The sequence below is a fragment of the Podarcis erhardii genome (assembly GCF_964252035.2).
Source record: "Podarcis erhardii genome assembly, chromosome: 1".
Lineage (NCBI taxonomy): Eukaryota > Metazoa > Chordata > Lepidosauria > Squamata > Lacertidae > Podarcis > Podarcis erhardii.
In genome coordinates this window covers 12,056,641-12,075,004 of record NC_138497.1, presented here as the reverse complement: position 1 = coordinate 12,075,004, position 18,364 = coordinate 12,056,641, and the positions used below count along the sequence as shown (strand labels likewise).

At 45.4% G+C, this 18,364-nt stretch overlaps 1 protein-coding gene across 1 annotated transcript in view; it reads right to left on the bottom strand.

Moving 5' to 3' along the window:
- Nucleotides 1–8,032: 8,032 nt before the first annotated feature.
- Nucleotides 8,033–18,364, bottom strand: part of NUDT14 (nudix hydrolase 14) — a 60,884-nt gene continuing 50,552 nt past the window's right edge. Inside the window, exons 4-5 of the mRNA XM_081866404.1 lie at nt 17,094–17,331; nt 8,033–8,901 (exon numbers count right to left, since the gene is read on the bottom strand). Of these exons, the coding sequence (XP_081722530.1) occupies nt 8,658–8,901; nt 17,094–17,331 (482 nt within the window). The 3' untranslated portion in view covers nt 8,033–8,657. The remainder of the gene's footprint in view (nt 8,902–17,093; nt 17,332–18,364) is intronic.

Genomic DNA, 18,364 nt, shown 5'->3' with positions numbered 1-18,364 from the left:
GAAAGAAGCCCCTACATATATAAAAAATCTCTATAGGAGGAAAATCAGAATTCCACAAGTGATTATGTTCAAGTTGCAATATTTTGTTCTGATTCTGATTTGTCCTAAGGTGGGAAAAGGACTTATGCTGCCACTGGAGCCTAGCTCTCTCAACCAAGAAGAGAGATATAGGAGATATAGGAGGAGATATAGGGGATTGTCAGGCTCGGAGAGCATGCTTGCCATTGGCCACTTATCCACTCCACAGCTGAAACAAATAGTGCAAACAGTTCATCTTTGCTTGTAAAGCTGACATAGGTGATGAGCTGCTGTTCCTGGATTCTTTTGCTTGCAGGAAAATCCACATTTGTGCCCATTCCGATAAATGATTTGTGTGTGAGCGGTTGTCAACTGAATGCGATTAGAGCAACATGCACAAATTCACTGTATTGTGTCACAGAGATTATACCTTACACATTGCGAGGAAGAGGGGAGAGAAACTTGTACAAAATTTGCACAGGCTCACTTAGTGTGCAAATGCAGAAATTTGGAAAACAATTCCTGTAATATAAATAGAAAGAACCCCATGCATCTCACCATGGTGAGGAAGCGTGACCTGGGAACCTGCTTACCGTTGACGGGCAACTTCAAGGCTCCTCCTGCTCTCTTTTCTGAAAGTTCATTGTCTTTAAACCAGTCTTGGACCAGTTTGCCTTTCACATAAAGGGCTCTCTTGAAACAGAGGACGATGGCTGACAGCCCTCCAAGCAGAGGACAGTCATCTGTGAAACAGGACTCAGGCCACCCTGGATAAATTTATATAGTCAGCCTGGAAGCCACATCCATGAACTATGTGTGGAAACAGGGCTCTGGGATTGAACCCCAAATTCCTGATTATATAGCCCAGAAAAAAGCCTATGCATATGTAATGGTTCTAGGAGTTGCTTGTGCGTAAATCGGCTCCACGCTTGGCTGGGTTACCTGGGTGAACCCTTTCTGTCTGGACAGCCACTCATCCGTGGCTGTCTCAATTGCTGGCAGAATCCGTCAGTGGGCGTTTCTTGAACTTCTTCCAGTAAAGAAGCTCTTTGACGCCTAGTCTCTGCCTACTCTCCCTGCACGGAAGCCTTCTGCGCAGGGAGGGTGTGGGCAGCGGAGGACCCGTGCTCTCCCCGCTGGTCTCCGGCGAGGAGTCATGGAGCCCCCTCGCCGATTCCCCCATCTGCCCCCCTTCTCCACTGGTGCTACGCTGATTTCCTTCCCCAGAAAATGAGCTGCCTCTCTCCCTCCTGGGACGCTCTCCGGAATCCCTCTGGAGCCCTCCCTCCTCCTCTGGCTCCGATGGCAGTTCCCTGACATCCACCTCCTCCCCAGGACCCCCTCCACCCCTGGTGCCATTTTCCGGTTCCACCTCGTCTCTTTCCTCGGCCGACGATGTGGGGAATCCCCTGAAGGAGCTGTCACCATCCTCTGAGGATCCAAAACCGTCTTCCCACCTGCTCAGATCTCTTCCCGCAGGGGGGACCTCCCAGTCTGATCCTTCTCCCTCTGACACCTCCCCTCCCTCCAGTTCGGAGGCAGGAAAACTCACAAAGTCCCCTTCGTCGTCTGTGGTTCCAAATTCTTCCTCCCAGAATCTTGCTAGTGGTTTTGGCTTATCCGGGAACAAACTGTGGAATTCCCCCACCAGATAGTCATCACTGATTGATTCAGCGGGGACCCACGTGTTTTCTGACCTGGGTTCTCCCTCCCAAGCCACCAAGTACTCCACCTGGCGACCTCGCCACCTTGAATCGAGTATTTCCGTGGCTTGGTTGCGGAGTTCCCTCTCCTCTACCAGCGGGTGGGTGGTGACTCCTCCCTCCCGCCCCGGAAATTCCCTCCCCTCCCTGTACAGTGAAAGTAGGGACCTATGGAACACCGGATGTATCTTCATGCTGTCAGGCAACTTGAGTTTGAAGGCCACTGGGTTCACCCGCTGTGTTACCTCAAAAGGCCCCAGCCGCCTCGGCTGCAACTTCTTGCACCCTCCCCTTAGGGGTAACCCTTGGGTTGACAACCACACCCTGTCTCCCACCCGTATGGCCTCCCCCTCCCGACGGTGCTTGTCCGCCTGCCTCTTGTAAACTTCCTTGGCCCGCTCCAAGTTCATCTTGAGTTGCTGGTGCAAGGCCTCCATTTCTTCTACAAACTGCTCCGCTGCGGGTACACTCCACCCTTCCTCCCCCCTCCCCAGGAAGGCCCTGGGGTGACACCCATAATTGGTCATGAACGGGCTGATCCCCGTGGACACATGTTCAGCGTTATTGTACGCAAATTCAGCCAAAGCTAGTTTCTCTACCCAATCGTTCTGTCTCTCGCTGACGTAGCAGCGTAGGTATTGCTGGAGTATACCGTTCGCTCTTTCTGCCTGTCCGTTGGTTTCTGGGTGCCTCGCCGCCGAGAAGCTCACCTCGACCTGTAGCAAGCTCATGAGCTTCCTCCAGAACCTGGAAGTAAATTGTTTCCCTTGGTCCGAGATTACCTCCGAGGGAGCCCCATGCAGCCTGAAAATGTGATCCACAAACAACCTGGCTGTCTCCTCTGCCGTCACCGCATGTGAGCAAGCTATGAAATGGCACATTTTTGTCAGTAGATTGACTACTACCATGACTGCTGTCTTCCCCCTTGACTTGGGCAAATCTGTCATAAAATCAATGGACACCACCTCCCAGGGCCTTTCCGGTGTAGGTAAGGGTTCCAGTAAGGGTTCCAGAATCTGCCTACTCTCCGCCTACTCTCCCTGCGCGGAAGCCTTCTGCGCAGGGAGGGTGTGGGCAGCGGAGGACCCGTGCTCTCCCCGCTGGTCTCCGCCTATTCCCCCATCTGCCCCCCTTCTCCACTGGTGCTACGCTGATTTCCTTCCCCAGAAGATGGGCTGCCTCTCTCCCTCCTGGGACGCTCTCCGGAATCCCTCTGGAGCCCTCCCTCCTCCTCTGGCTCCGATGGCAGTTCCCTGACAGCATATTTTCAAGGGCAAGGCTATAAATATTAAACATAGTTCAAGATGAGCCCAATTAGGATGCTAATTAGAATGGGGAAAACATTTGCCCTTATTAAAGAATGGTGGCTGGCTGGTGTGTGATCAGCAGATTAGATTAGATATGCAAAACAAAGTGCAATGTGGAGATTTCGAATAACTAATTAAAAAAGTAATGAATATAGCTAATGGGCACAACCCACTCATTTATATCCCCATTGGTGTAGCTCCCATTCATTTCAATGGTGCCTCAGCTCCCCAAAGGATTTTGCCCAACAGGTTTATTGCATTAAAAGAACCTTTAGAGCTTGAAGCTGTATGCGTGGCAGGTGGAAGGAAAGGCAAGGTGGAAAGTTATTTACAGATGTGACTTGGGAGATCTGCAGTCACAGAGCTCCTTGATCATCATGGTCTGCTGCCCAAACCCAGCAGATGCAAATCTAATTAGATCTAATTACACTTTCAAAAAAGAATGCTAATTTGAGGCAACGGTGTGCAAGGGTGTCCAAGTGCCTCTTTTGCACAACGTGATTTGTCTCTGATTTCTTAAACAACGAGCTCTTTCCAAACCACCACTTTTGGTTAACAAAACACAGGTCTCTGGAATTTAGCAATAACAATCACACCTTCTATCTCTGTTTTTTAGTCTTGATTTCTTGCTGCCTGTCCCCAACAAAACCGGCAACCCTGATTTGCTTGTTATAAATGCTGCTGATGTGAATTGCTTTTGCTGGTTTTCATCTTGGCCTTCTTTCCCGGGTGTCTCCTTTGCACCAGAAATAACCACCAATAAGGGTGTAAGAAGGCATCCTTTTCCACCCCGTATTTCTCGCATGCAGTATTGTTTCTGTTTTGCTGCAGTCCTTTTCCTGCCCAAAAGTACGTAACTCATCTTGCTGTCTGCTGCAGCAAAATCACACAATTTATGTACGCTACACAGTGCTACTGTTAGGTGAATTTGTAGCTGGTTGACTGGCGGAACCCAAATACAGTGGTACCCCTGGTTACGTAATTAATTCGTTCCGGAGGTCTGTACTTAACCTGAAACTGTTCTTAACCTGAAGCACCACTTTAGCTAATGGGGCCTCCCGCTGCTGCCGTGGCGCCAGAGCATGATTTCTGTTCTCATCCTGAAGCAAAGTTCTTAACCCGAGGTACTATTTCTGGGTTAGCAGAGTCTGTAACCTGAAGCGTCTGTAACCCGAGGTACCACTGTAATGCTCACCAATGTTTCTTCACCATCCTGGAGAAAAGGGGAAAGTGGGCCACCACAGGAATTGACCAGGACCTGTTGTTGTTCAACATAACTGACTCGGATGAAGGATGGACTGGCGGCAGAGAGGACCAACAAGAAGAAGGGGAAATAGTAATAGTTGTCTATTCTTCCCATTCACCCCTCAGACATAAGGAGCAAATCTATTCACTGGTCCCACTTCTTTTTGAACTGCAACCATTTAACACACAGCTGTGCTCCACATTAACTGAGTTAAATAAATTTCTGGGCAGCATTATAGGGCCTGATCTACACACCTGGATTTATGTTTAGAGGTAAGCTCCCCTTGATCATGAAATAACCCCCCCCCAAAAAAAACACCCTCACATTGAGCGCTGCTTCCTCTGTCCAGCTTCCTTTTTGCTTCCTGGGCAATTCAGTAGCCTTAGCTGTGTGGCGCTGCAGTGCCGCCACCACCTTAGGCCAGAGGGGGTACTGCAGCTTTCAGCCCAACAGGGACCAGGTGACCTCAGGAGCAATCTGGTCTTCTGCAGCTTGTTGCTCTGTCCACTGAAGCCAGCTTGCCTATATCATCCTTCACACACAAGAGCAGCAGCAGCAGCAGCAGAAGCAAGGGCTGTGGATAAGGATCTGTTTGCCCAGAGCTTTGCCGCCACAGAGAAAGTGCTTCCTTAGTAGGTTTGCAGGTGCAAATGTGATCTGGCATATGGTGGTGAGCTTTGATGGGAGTCCTGTGTGAAGCCGCTGCCTGCAGCAGCACTAAAAAGGTAAAGGTACCCCTCCCCGTACGGGCCAGTCTTGCCAGACTCTAGGGTTGTGTGCTCATCTCACTCTAGAGGCCGGGAGCCAGCTGTCTGCAGACACTTCCGGGTCACGTGGCCAGCGTGACAAGCTGCATCTGGCGAGCCAGCGCAGCACACAGAACGCCGTTTACCTTCCCGCTGGTAAGCGGTCCCTATTTATCTACTTGCACCCGGAGGTGCTTTTGAACTGCTAGGTTGGCACTGGGACCGAACGACGGGAGCGCACCCCGCTGCGGGGATTCAAACCGCCGACCATGTGATCGGCAAGTCCTAGGCGCTGAAGTTTTACCCACAGCGCCACCTGCGTCCGCAGCAGCACTATCGGCCCCCAAATATGTTCACATCCGCGTGGCTTTAAATCAGCAGCACTGCTGCAGAATGTGCGCACCTCCTGAGATTAGCTGCCTCGGAACATGCATTTTAAATCGCCCCACTGACACAGATAGCATTGCCATGGTAATTAATGCTAACACTGCGAGGAACGGCACATTTAAGGTGGCGGTGGGAGATTTCCTATTTTAGATTCCCTGCTCTTCGGAGGATGGCTGATTTGCTCTCCATCGACAGTGATGTCACCTTTCACAGCATTACTGAAGGCTGCATTTCTAAGGCTTGAGCAGCCTTTTACGTAGCGGCATGCGGATTCATTTGGAAATGAGAACAGGCAATGCAATTTAATTTGTCAGAATCATGCGCTACTCCAGAACACTTTGCTTTCATCACACTTTATTTTTCTTTATTAGACAGCGTTTGCCTCTGAATCAGATTCTCAAAGTGGCTAACAAATTAAGATTTTTTTTAAAAAAACCACATGATTTAAAACAACATCGAACTGATATACAAAACAACATGATAAATAGCCTCTTAAAGCGATCTCCAGCTTCTGCGATCTTCCAAGCCTTTCTACGCAGTCTTATTAATGAAAATAATAGCTGTAGTTATAGAGGCCATTTACAACAGAATTTAAAGCGGCAGCAGCAGCACCAATGTTAAAAACGCCATGACCAAGTATTAAAATGATGACTAAAAAGTAAATTTAGACAGTGATATGGACCAATTCTAAAAAGAGCAGCAGGATCAGAAAACAAGATCCCATGAGAACAGAGGTGGGTAATCTTTGGGCCTCCAAGCATGGCCAAAGGGCAGGGAGAAATCTGGAAGCCAGAGGTTCCCACACCTGCTTTAGAAGCCCAAGGTAACAGAAATATTCAATGTGAATCAATTTCTCAAATAGGCTTAAGGTTTTAAAAAGAGACCATAAAACAGCAAATCGGTACACAACATAAAATGGTGAAAAGCAGAGCACGTCTCAAAGCCAATTCCAGCATCAGCAACAACCTGCCCATCCAACCCAATGCTGCCTACTCTGATTGGCAGTCATCCTCTGGGATCTCTGGCAGGGGGTCTTCTTCCCTATCACCTGCTATGTGACGCTTCTAGCTGAACTATGCACCCTCCACCCCATAATAACCTTACAGTGGAACACAAATTATTTTCGTTGGGAGGGAATCAAGCAAAGATGTGCCCCAAAGTAGTCAGATTCATGAGTAGGAGAAAGATTTCATTGCAGGGGACATTTCAGATATGCAATTACCATATTTTTCACTCTATAGGATGCACCCAACCATAGGACACACCTTGTTTTAGAGGGGGAGAACAAGAAAAATAATTTCTCCCCCTCTCTGCGCAGTGCCCCTTCAGCGAAGCGGCAGGAGAAACGGAGCCCCTTCTATTTCTCCTGCCGCTTCGCTGAAGGGGAGCTGCGCAGAGAGGGGGATATTTTATTTTTTCTTGTTCTCCCCCTCTAAAACAAGGTGTGTTCAAGGTGCGTTCAGTCGCCTTCATTGACGGCAACCCGAAGCCTCCGGAGTGCAGCGGGAGTTCTTTGGAAGCCTGGAGAGCACACTTTCCCCCACCGCCAGCCTCAAAGAGCAGGTTGGGGCTGGCGGGGGCAGCCCGGTCCCGTCCCCCCAGCCCTATGGACCACACATTCGCTCCATAAGACGCACAGACATTTCCCCTTAGATTTTAAGAGGAAAAAGTTGCGTCTTATGGAGTGAAATATACGGTAAGCTGGCAGAGCTGTCACAGAGAAGCCGGTGCAACTTGCAATCAGGTTTGAGGACACAATATAAGTGCCAGGAGAGGCTCCCAAGGGGCACAGAAGAACCTTGGACCTCCTTGGTCCAAAGGCCAGATTTTATCTCTCCCATGCCTGTGGGCCAACTTTGATAGGTGGGAGGAAACACATGTCAATCAAATGATGTCGCTGTGACTCCAGCTGACTGACACCTGTCAAAGTTCAAAAGGTGCAGTGTTTCCCAGGCACCCCAAAACCAGCTGATTTTAGGGTGTGCGAGAAGCAACTTGCAGAGGGCTGAGCATGTCCTTCAAGTTCTGTGCTTGGCACTTGAGAAGTGTTCACCCCGGGGCTGCGGAGAGCCTTGTGCCGGGCTTCCAAAGCAACCAACGACCAGCTGGTTAGCAAGCACAGATTGAGGAGGTTGTGTGTGATGCCAATCTATGGCGCTAGCAAAGCCCCGTCCTTAACTGATGTCATATATGAAGTTGGGTGTATGGCAGGTATGTGTGGCTTGGCCAAAACAGAGACCACCAGCCATATCCGGTCCCCTGACTGGTCTCCTCTGCAGCAGCCAACTTTGACTCAGCAATTCCCAAACTGGACCAGGGCTCATCAATGAGAAGACAAAACACATTTGGTACCTTAAAGCAAAGCCAGGGTGACTGCCCACAGAGAGTGCTCCGCCCTTGCCTCCTTCCAATGAGCTTTCACCTCCCTTTGCAGAGACATAGCAGAATTCCTTCTCTCCGTGGGGGCTGTTTGTTGCATCCCTGCGTGAGTCACAGCTCTGCGCCAGTCTCCTCCTAATGGGGAGGAACAGCCAGATCATCGGCTTATGCAGAAGTGTGTGCTTTCATGTGTCACCTGAAAGGCTAGTAATTCTTACTCCAAAAGTCAAACTTTTGGAGTGCAAGGGAGTGCCTGTGGCGGTTATTGCTCTATCCTTTAATATGCTTTTCCCGCCAGCGGGGTTTGCACGGCGTAATTACACATTACATGCATGTATATGTAGAGTAATCCAAAGGACCTTTTAAAAAAAACGAATAAAAGACCCTCTTGCAGTGCATGAAACAGAGGCCAGGGGGCGGGGAGGGGAGGGGGGGGGGAAGCAAGGGCTTAATCCTTCCCTTCCTCACTGTTTTGTCATTCCAAATTGCCCTCCCCAGACAGCTGCTGCTGCAAATGCGTGTCTGTCCTAGCAAATTAGGATTCTGCTCTCCCAGCTTTAGCAGCTTCTATGCTGTCCAGTGTTACGTTCAACCAGTCAATAATGAACTCATGGCTGTCAAGACTCACTGCCAATGGTGGGCGAGGACTTATGTCTGCAGCTGCAAATGATGTCAAATGCTTAACGCCCACTTTGCCCAGGGTGAGGGGGGAGAAAGCAGCAGTTTCCTAATTTCTATTTTTGCGACTCTTTCCTGAAATATATACATTCAGAAAGGGGAAAAAAATCTTATAAATGGTTTAATGGTTGTTTTTTTTTTTTTAATGAAATAAAAAATCCCAACCTCACCCCTCCAGAAATCTCAGCAATGGTTATTCTTTTTCTAGCAGCTTTGGGACAATGTTGGTCTGGAACCACATGAAGCTGAAGATGAAGCCCATGGTTTTAGGGAGAGCTTCGTCAAATGCAAAATTCATGCAGTCCTGCAGAGGTATTTCCACCACCTCAATCAGCTCCCCTTCTTGTGGCTGGCCTCCACCTTCGCCGGCTTTCATCTCGTCTGTTACCTCGGCGTAGAACAAGGTCTGCTTTGATCCTGACACACCAACACCAGATCTTTAGGGGTGAGAGAGGGAGAGGGGAGAAACCAGTACATATTTAAGGAAACCTTACATGAACACCTGTCAAAATAAGGGGCACTCTGCAACTGAGAGGAGAACGACACAGGGTGAGAAACACAGGATGTTGCTGAATGGCAGCCCTGCACTTCTGTAATCTGTAGTATATTATTATTATTATTATTATTATTAATAATAATAATAATATTACCATCCAGCTTACACATTTACACCCAGCTTACACAGCTATACTAGAACAAGCTAAAACACAGAAATGCATGAAAATGCAATTAAACACTAAGAGAATTGAAATAGCATAAAAAGATCCATTAAAAACACAGACAATAACAATATAAACATCACAGCACCAGCCCTTTCCTCAAAAACAGTCAGTTCCCAAATATCTTTTGCAGGGGTGCCAACTTGAATAAAATTTTGGGGGGTGGGCAGGTAAGCCCCATCCAACGTAATTGATCGACCAATGTAGCGCATGCACACCATTTGAATGGCAATGCCCATCAGTTGCCCCCCCTCAAATATTTTATTGGGGGGAGGGAACCGCCAAAAGGCCCTTGGCACTGGACCTCAGTGTCTGGGCAGAACGATGGGGCTGGAGACGCTCCTTGTTGTATGACGGTATGAAGTTGTATGAAGAAATCAGTTGGCTGGGTTCAGAGAAGGGTGGTCAGAATGATCTGGTGGTTGGAGGAAATCCCCTCTGGGGAAATGCTACATTATTTTTGGGTTTTTGGTGAGCCAAGAAGGAGATGATAAAAGTTTTATAAACTTATGCATGGTGTCGAATGAAAGAGAGAAAAATCTTCTCCCTAGCTCTTAATACCGGAAACGTAGGCTCCTCCAACAAAACTAATTTGAAGTAGATTCAGGGCAGACAAAATGAAATGCAGGATTTAAAGGTATGGAACTTGTTGTAACTGGATGAGGCCGATGCCCGCCAACTTGGGTGGGAGAAATTCATAGAGGGAACGTCTGCAAAAGATTATTAGTCATGCCAGCCGGAGGTTCAGTAACATTTGCAGAGGTGCTGCTGTGGACCTTACCCTGAGACTGGCTACTAGATGGGCTTTTGAACTGATCCGAACTGATATATTTATGTTCTTATAACACACAGTCTTGGGGTTTCCAGTTCAAAATGTTGCTGCTAATTAATCCATCACAGTTCTGCCACTCTTCCAAGTGAGATACTCTCTCTCTCTCTCTCTCTCCATCCAGATACATGATGCAATAGGTTTATTTGTCATCCATTATTTCAATTAATTTTGTGTTCTCATTTTGTATTTCTACGTTGTGAACTGCCCTGTGATCTTCAGATGAAGGGCAGTACAGAAATTTAATAAATAATAAATTAATAATAATTATAGTGAAATAATCTACTCTTACATTTCTGAATCCGTGTTCAAAAATTGACACTTATTGATCATCCTGTGCTTTTAAGCATACAAACCCTCCAGTCAAATTATGAAATCGATTCATTAATAAAAGGAAATTCAAGCAAATGCACTATGCGGCATCTGAGGAACGTATTATACTGCTTTTATAAGCAAATCCAAAATCATGACGCTCTTTGTACTGCACGCCAATTCCGTGCACACACACAATGGGTAAGCTGATGAGCGATTAAGGTAATTTCCCAAGGTAATTGATTTGGACCTTTACACAGTTCTGAGGTTATAAGTAGCAGGTGCAGGAAAAACACACACACAAAGAATAGAAGCAATTGACACAAAATTATATTATATTATACTATCTGCAGACAGGTGTACTGGCAGGTGATTCCCTCTAATTACAAAGCATGTCATTGTACTGTGGCCATTAACCAGAGCAGTAAGGTTAAAATTGTATTTATGCGAAGATTACCATGGAGAGTACAGCATGAGACAACATTAACTCTACCAGGTATGGCCAGTATACTGTATTTTTTATGGGAAAACATTAAAAGACCCCATTGGCAAAATTAAAAACAAATGAAGTGAAACCATATGTCCGAAATAATAATAATAATAATAATAATAATAATAATAATAATAATAATAATAATAGCCCACCCATCTGGCTGGGTTCCCCCAGCAACTCTGGCCAGTTTCCAGCACATATAAAAACATAATAAAATGTAAAACATCGAAAACTTCCCAATACAGGGCTGCCTTCAGATGTCTTTTAAAAGCTGTGAATCTCCTTGAGCTTTCCACAGGGCGGGCGCCACTGCTGAGAAGGCCCTCTGCCTGGTTCCCTGTAACTTCGCTTCTCACAGTGAGGGAACTGCCAGAAAGCCCTTGGAGCTGGACCTCAGTGTCCGGGCAGAGCGATGGAGGTGGAGACGCTCCTTCAGGTATACTGGGCTGAGGCCGTTTAGGGCTTTAAAGGTCAGCACCAACACTTTGAAATGGGCTTGGAAATGTACTGGGAAATGTGCTAGATAAGAAACTTCTGGGTAGTAAACTGTTTTCTGCTTGCCATTCCTCATATTAGTGAAAACGGTGTACAGACATACATTAGCTCAGGGGAAATTGCACTAAAATGGTGATGACTTTCCATGAAAACTATTATTATTATTATTACTACTACAGTCATACCTCATGTTACGTCTGCTTCATGTTACGTTCTTTCAAACAAAACTTTTAAGATCTGAAAAATGAGGAACTGACCCTGAGGGATAACTCGGCCATTAGAGCACAAGACTCTTAATCTCCGAGTTGTGGGTTCGAGTCCCACATTGGGTAAAAGATTCATTGACATAGCTGTCAACTTACAGGTTTGAAGATAAGGGACCAGCAGCCTTGGAAATAAAAGATCAGCAGCCAAAATAAGGGATTTTCCCAGCACAGGTATGTTCAACTTCTGAGCCCCTCTGAGCCAAAGGCAGAAAACCCAGCCAGCAGCCAAACGAAGCCTCAAGCAGTGGTTCCCACAGCGCAGCAACCCAGCAAAGGGGATGCAGCAAGGAAAACCACCGTCTCCTCTCCACTGGGAAGCGCTGAGCAAAGGCGAGTCCCCAGGCAACGCGGCCGATTTGATGGGCACAAGGCATGCAAGCTCCACCCCCCAGTCATTCTTATAGACTCCTTATTGGGTGAGCAACGCAGCCAAGCAACACAGTTGGAGCCTCTCTCCTCCCTGGCCGGCAGGGAGGGAGGGAGGGAGAGGAGCTGCTTCCTTTGAAACCCGGGAAATTTAAGGGACATCATCAATAAGGGACAGCAGTGGGATAAGGGACTTTCCCGCCAAATAAGGGACGGTTGACAGCTATGGTGGGACTAGATGACCCCTGTGGCCTCTTCCAACTCTACAAATCTGTGATTTTGGTTCAGCCATCCCTACGCAGCACATAACATGGACTGCCATTTAAATGACCCTCCAAGGCCTAAGGTATTGGCAGAGAGGGAGGCAAAACTCAAATGTAAAAGGGGAGGGGGCTGTGACTGGTGTAGTCTTGCTTCTTCTGCCTGTCCCCAATCTTTGTAGGGACCTCCTGTTCTTCTCTTGGCCTCAAAAGAGCAAACCCAGATGCATCCATAATTATCCCCCCCACTCCAAATAAGATTGATGGAATGATAATACAAATGCAAGGGGGGGGGGCAATTCCCAGCGTGTTTACTCAGAAGTAAGCCCCCTTGAGTCCAGTGAGGATTATTCCTAAGTAAGCAGGCCTAGGATTGCAGCCTGTCTTTCACACCAAAGAAAGCACCTTTTCATCTGGGAAACCAATCGCATAATCTGGCTCCAAGGAGTTGTAAGAGACAACTCCTCTGTTCCTCTTCTCCTCCCCCTAGCAAAAGCTCCTTAATCCAGCAGGAAATGACATTTGCCAGGATTGACAGCTGTGGATCTGAATTTAATTCCCAGTCCCCTGCCCCTCTTCTTCTTCTTTCTTAAAGCATGTCAGTGTCCACTTCAATAGAGTTGTCAAGAGGAAAAGCAAATAAAGTTTTCCTTTCTTTGAAAGTCCCAACTCTCCATACATTTCAACATGCACCTCCAAGTAGGGGAACAGATGCTCCCCCCCCCCCACAAAGCTGCAATCTGGGGAGGCAGAAGGCTCCGAGCACATTTTCATTTTAGATTATTTAATTCTTGACATTTCCTTAATTCCAAATACTAGACGCATTCTGCATACACACAGTTGGCTTCCCCTCTTTGTTCTGGTGGAATTTCAATGTGCTTTTTTAAAAAAAAAAAAAATCCTTCTAAAATAGTTGGGATTACAAAATGTATCCAAAATTGCATCTAATAATTTTGATTTAAATCAGCATGTAATGTCCCAAGGGTTGGAAAATGATCCACTCCAGCAATTCCTAAATGATCTGCTGGGGCACACCGGTGGGCTGTGCGGAACAAACAAATTGAAAATGCAACTCTCCTAAGAGCTCAGTGTACTTTCTCTAAGGAGGCTGCCTGGTGTGTCTCTGCATGATTTGTTGTTCTGGCACTGCATTCTTCCAATCCACTAGGACAGGAGGTAAGACTGGAGAGGTCTTGGGCTAATAATAATAATAATAATATAGGAAAAAATGACCAGATGTTAAGGGGACAATAATAGTTGTTATATATCCAACAGTGTGATTGTGTCTGTGCCAAAAAAATGCCCCATATCAGGTAGTTTCCCCCACATCATTTCCCCACCTACTGAGAAGGGGGTCATCTAGCTCAACCCCTTGCAATGCAGGAATCTTTTTGCCCAACATGAGTGGGGCTCGAACTCGCGACCTTGAGATTAAGAGTCTCATGCTCTATGGGAGTGGGACAAGGGGACACAAGATGGAGCTATTACTTCCAGTGGTGGAGCCGTGTCAAACGTGACATTTTAGTTCAGCCCTGAGTAACTTTGTGCAGCTTTGAAGAAAAAAACAAAAGGGGAAATAACTTGTCCGGAACTTAGGTGGGCATGGTTAGACTTCCCCGCAAACTAATTGCAGGAAGAGATATTATCTCTCCTCTGCAATCCACCTCCTCTTCAACCCCCAAGGAAGTGAAGCAACAGGTGAAGGCAGGTAAAGGCTTCCCTTGTCAGGCTACTATTGAGGAAGGGTCAAAGCTTTTATTGCCTTCTCCAGCTTTCTATTTTGTTTGTTTTATGGCGGTTGTTGATGACTTAGCTGGGCTTAGGATGGCTGTTATCTGACTGGAGAAGGGGCATAGCACAGTTAGCCTGCAGGTCTTGGGTTCAGTCTTTCAGATCTCCAGATTAAAGGGGAAAGAAAGATCTCAGGAGCAGGGCTAGGAAAGATCTCTGCCAGAGACCTTTGAGAGATTATGGTGGAGAGCATTAAAGAACACAAGCCCATGATCTGGCTCAAAGGGTTGTCAGAGTACCTAAGTGTGGGATGTAATCCATTGGTGCAGTCAAATGCTACATTCCTTGTTTTCCTAGAGTGGATACAGGCAGGGGGACATCCAGTCAGTGTAACTTCCTCTTCCACTGGTCTGGAGTGTCCTCCCCCTGCATGTGACCTGGGAGATGGGTGTGGCTCTGGCTGACTCCATAAAAGAGCCAAGTCATGCAGCCATTTTCTTAGTCTCTAATTCTGTCTTCACTTGCTTGGTGATCTTTTGCTGCCATGCTGCTCTCCTGCAGCCATTTTGTTCTATTAATGTAATTTTGCTGTCTGCTGGTTCTCAGCCAACAGCACATGAGTTCAGTCTCCATATGAGATGAACTCACAGTTTCTTTGTGCAACTCCTAAGTAAAGCCTGCCTTTCAGGGATCAAATCGTGAACTGAAATGTGAATAAACTTTTTGTTACTTTACTCAGAAAGACTCTTGGGTCTTTATTCGTTTAAGAGGGATCAAAGGGGACACCAGGAGATTTTTCTAATGGAATAAAGGCAATATATACAGAACAGAAAGCAAAGCTGATTGTAAACAATGTGACTACGGAAGAAGTAAGGATATCTAAGGGTACTAGGCATGGGTGTCCTCTTTCGCCATTGTTATTTATACTGGTGCTAGAGGTTTTTTTAAGGTCAATCAGACAAAATGAATTAATAAAAGGGGTGACAGTAGGTCAGAACGAATATAAAGTTAAAGCCTTTGCCGATGATCTGGTAATAACATTAGAAGAACTGACAAAAAGTGTAAAAGAAGTCTTGGAGGAGATGGAACAATTTGGGCAGGTGGCAGGGTTTATATTCAATAAGAAAGAAACTAAAATAATTGTAAATAATATGGATCAAAGTATGTCAGAAATAATGCAGCATCAAACAGTGATAGAAGTGGTGAAGAAAGTGAAATATTTGGGAATGTGTCTAACTCCCAAAAATATTGACTTGTTTCAAAATAATTATATGTGGAATGGAATAAAAAAAGACCTGGAGGTGTGGGCAAGGATGAAGTTATCTTTCTGGGGTAGAATTTCAACGATTAAGATGAGTGTGCTTCCAAAGATGTTATTTTTATTTCAGACTATCCCAATTATTAAGGGGGTAGTGATCTTTAAAGAGTGGCAAAGAATAATTTCAAGATATATCTGGCAGGGCAAGAAGCCGAGAATTCAATTTAAGTTATTAACAGATGCGAAAGAAAGAGGAGGCTTCGCTCTGCCAGATTTGAAATTATATTATGAAGCATCATGTCTTTGTTGGTTGAAAGAGTGGATAAAATTAGAAAACACAGAATTGTTAGATTTGGAAGGATTTGATAACAGATTTGGATGGTACACGTATTTATGGTGTGAGAAGAAGAAAAACCATAAAGGTTTTGAGAACCACATCTTCCGGAGATCTTTAACTGAAATATGGGATAGGTATAAAAACCTACTAGAACCAAGAGCTCCACACTGGTTATCCCCGTTAGAGGTTATGAGTGTAAAGAAAATCAATATGAGAGGGAATTGGATTACATATGGTGAGTTGATAGTGAAAGGAGGAAAATGGAAAATGAAACCTTATGAACAAGTAAAAAAGTATGTATATGATTGGTTGCATTACTTTCAAGTAAATGAAATGTTTAAAAAGGATCTTAGAGAAAATGGGTATGTTGAAAAAGATTCAAAATTTCAAATAGAAATAATAAATAATGATTGTAAAATTTTCAAAAATGTATAAAATGTTGTTGGAATGGCATACGAAGGACAAGGAAGTCAAGTCGGTTATGATACATTGGGCTAGAGATTTTGGATATAATATACAACTAGATGCTTGGGTAAAAGTATGGAAAGAAAATATAAAATTTACAGCATGTACTGCGTTAAAGGAAAATGTTATGAAAATGATATATAGATGGTATATTACACCGGTCAAACTAGCGAAAATGTATAAAACCTGTAATAAGTGTTGGAAATGTAAAGAAAAAGAAGGGACATTTTACCATATGTGGTGGGAATGTAAGAAGGTGAAGGGTTTATGGGAGATGATATATAATGAATTGAAAAAGATGTTGAAATATACATTTGTAAAGAAACCAGAAGCTCTTCTGTTAGGAATAGTAGGAAATGAAATAAATAGAAAGGACTGTAAACTTTTCCAATATGCAGTTACAGCGGCGAGAATATTAATGGCCCAAAGATGGAAACAGGAGGAATTACCGACCCTGGAAGAATGGAGAATGAAAATGATGGACTATGCAGAACTGGATAAATTAACTGGGAAGATCAGATATCAACGAGACCATAAGTTCATTGAGGACTGGGGAAAATTTGTAGAATATCTGAAAAATATATGTGATGAACAAACAACGTTCGTGGGATTTCAAGAAGCTCTGTGAAAGGTTGAGGAGTATTGTAAAAAAGAAAATAAGATTAGAAAGGTATATAAAAAGGCAGTATTAAATTTAGGAAATGCGTAACTAAGATTTAATTACGGATGATTGGCAGAAAAGCTGAAGGAACTCCATAATATATAATTTGTGATAAACCTTTGATATGGTATTAAATGTATATTGTATTGAAAATTAATAAAATTTTTATACAAAGGGGACACCAGGAAAGAATCTTAACTAAGAGATTCAAATGAATCTGCAAATTAGCTTCCAGCTACATGGAGGGGAATCTGCTGTGCTACATCACTTACTAGCGTGAGTGAAGGAAGGATAATACTTATTCAGTAGATCCTTTCCTACTATCCCTAACATTCCCACACTAACAGCATGTTCGGGTAATGTTCGGCTTGTCTGATTTCATCAAGGTCTACCCTGCCAGCTGCTCTCCGAAAGCCACCAAGCCCACATCGACTTACCTGCACGAAGTAATTTTCTTCAGGCTGGCTGTAGGGATCTCATACCCACACTCTTCCAGGACTTCCATGCAAGCTGTCTCTTCCAAAGAGAGCCCTGGCTTGTCTACAATGCCAGCGCAGAGCTCATAGGTCACTCCCGTTGAAGCAGGCAAGTGACCTGGCAGAGGGCACCAGCTCTCCTGGTTTTCACGTTCAAAGACTTGAGGGCAAAGCCGCTCCATCTCACACATGTAGACAGCTGGAGGGGGGAGGGGAAAGGTAAAATGTAAGACTCTGGCACTTAGCTTACCTTAACAAGAGATAGTCAAGCCAACACACCAATCAAACACCTCCGGCATCTATGTATTTATTATAAGATGCATGTTATTACAGTTGCACTTAGAAGTTGCACTTAGAAGTTTGTGTGTGGACATCCAATTAGTGCTAATTAGCAGAACAGGAGAGACCCCGCATGCTTTAGAAACTTAGATTCCTGCAAGATTTCTCTCTCCGTCTCACTCCAGCATTACTTCTACTTTTGGGAGCAACTTCTGTCTCAAGGCAACTTCCGTCTGCCAGCCAATGTTTCACAGGATTCATTGATACTCGCTGGGATGTTGGGCTGTACATGATGTACCATGTGTGCAATGACGAGTGTTTCAGCCTGTCAACTCAGCTGCTGTTTCGGCAGAGTTATGAAAAGCACGCGTGTTTGTTTGAGAAAGCCCCTTTTGAGCACATACTCTCCACCCCCCCCCCCCGGTGCAGAGTGGATTGCGGGGTGGAATTTGCAAAAGACCTTTTGCATTAATCTAGAAACAGCTGTTGCGGTAATACTCTCCTAAAGGAAATGCTAAGAGCCATGTAATACCATCAAAGGAAACACAAAGCGCTGGATTCTGCACGGTTGATCCGGTCTATGTTGGCGTGCAGACTGCCAAAAGGCAGGCTGCTGCGACGAGAAGCCTTTGTTTCAGGAAGGCCACCTTTTTTTATCGGCCTTGCTTCTTAGCCTTTAATGGCAGCTTGGCAATATATAAATTAAACAGATGAAATCTGCCATGCCGTGGGGATAAGGGGTAGGTCACACCTACATGTAGGCTGCCATGAAAGGATTGGAGTTGGCCCAAAGAGTGGGGGTCCTTTTTAAAAAGTTGGTGCAGAAAGAGGGGGGCTGAGGAGGAGGGAGAGGTGTCCCAGGTGAACAAAAACAAAGCAAAAGGAAACTCCTAGAATTGGAAGGTCCACTGATGATCAGGTCAATTCTGTGTCCAGGGCAGCTGTCTACCAGC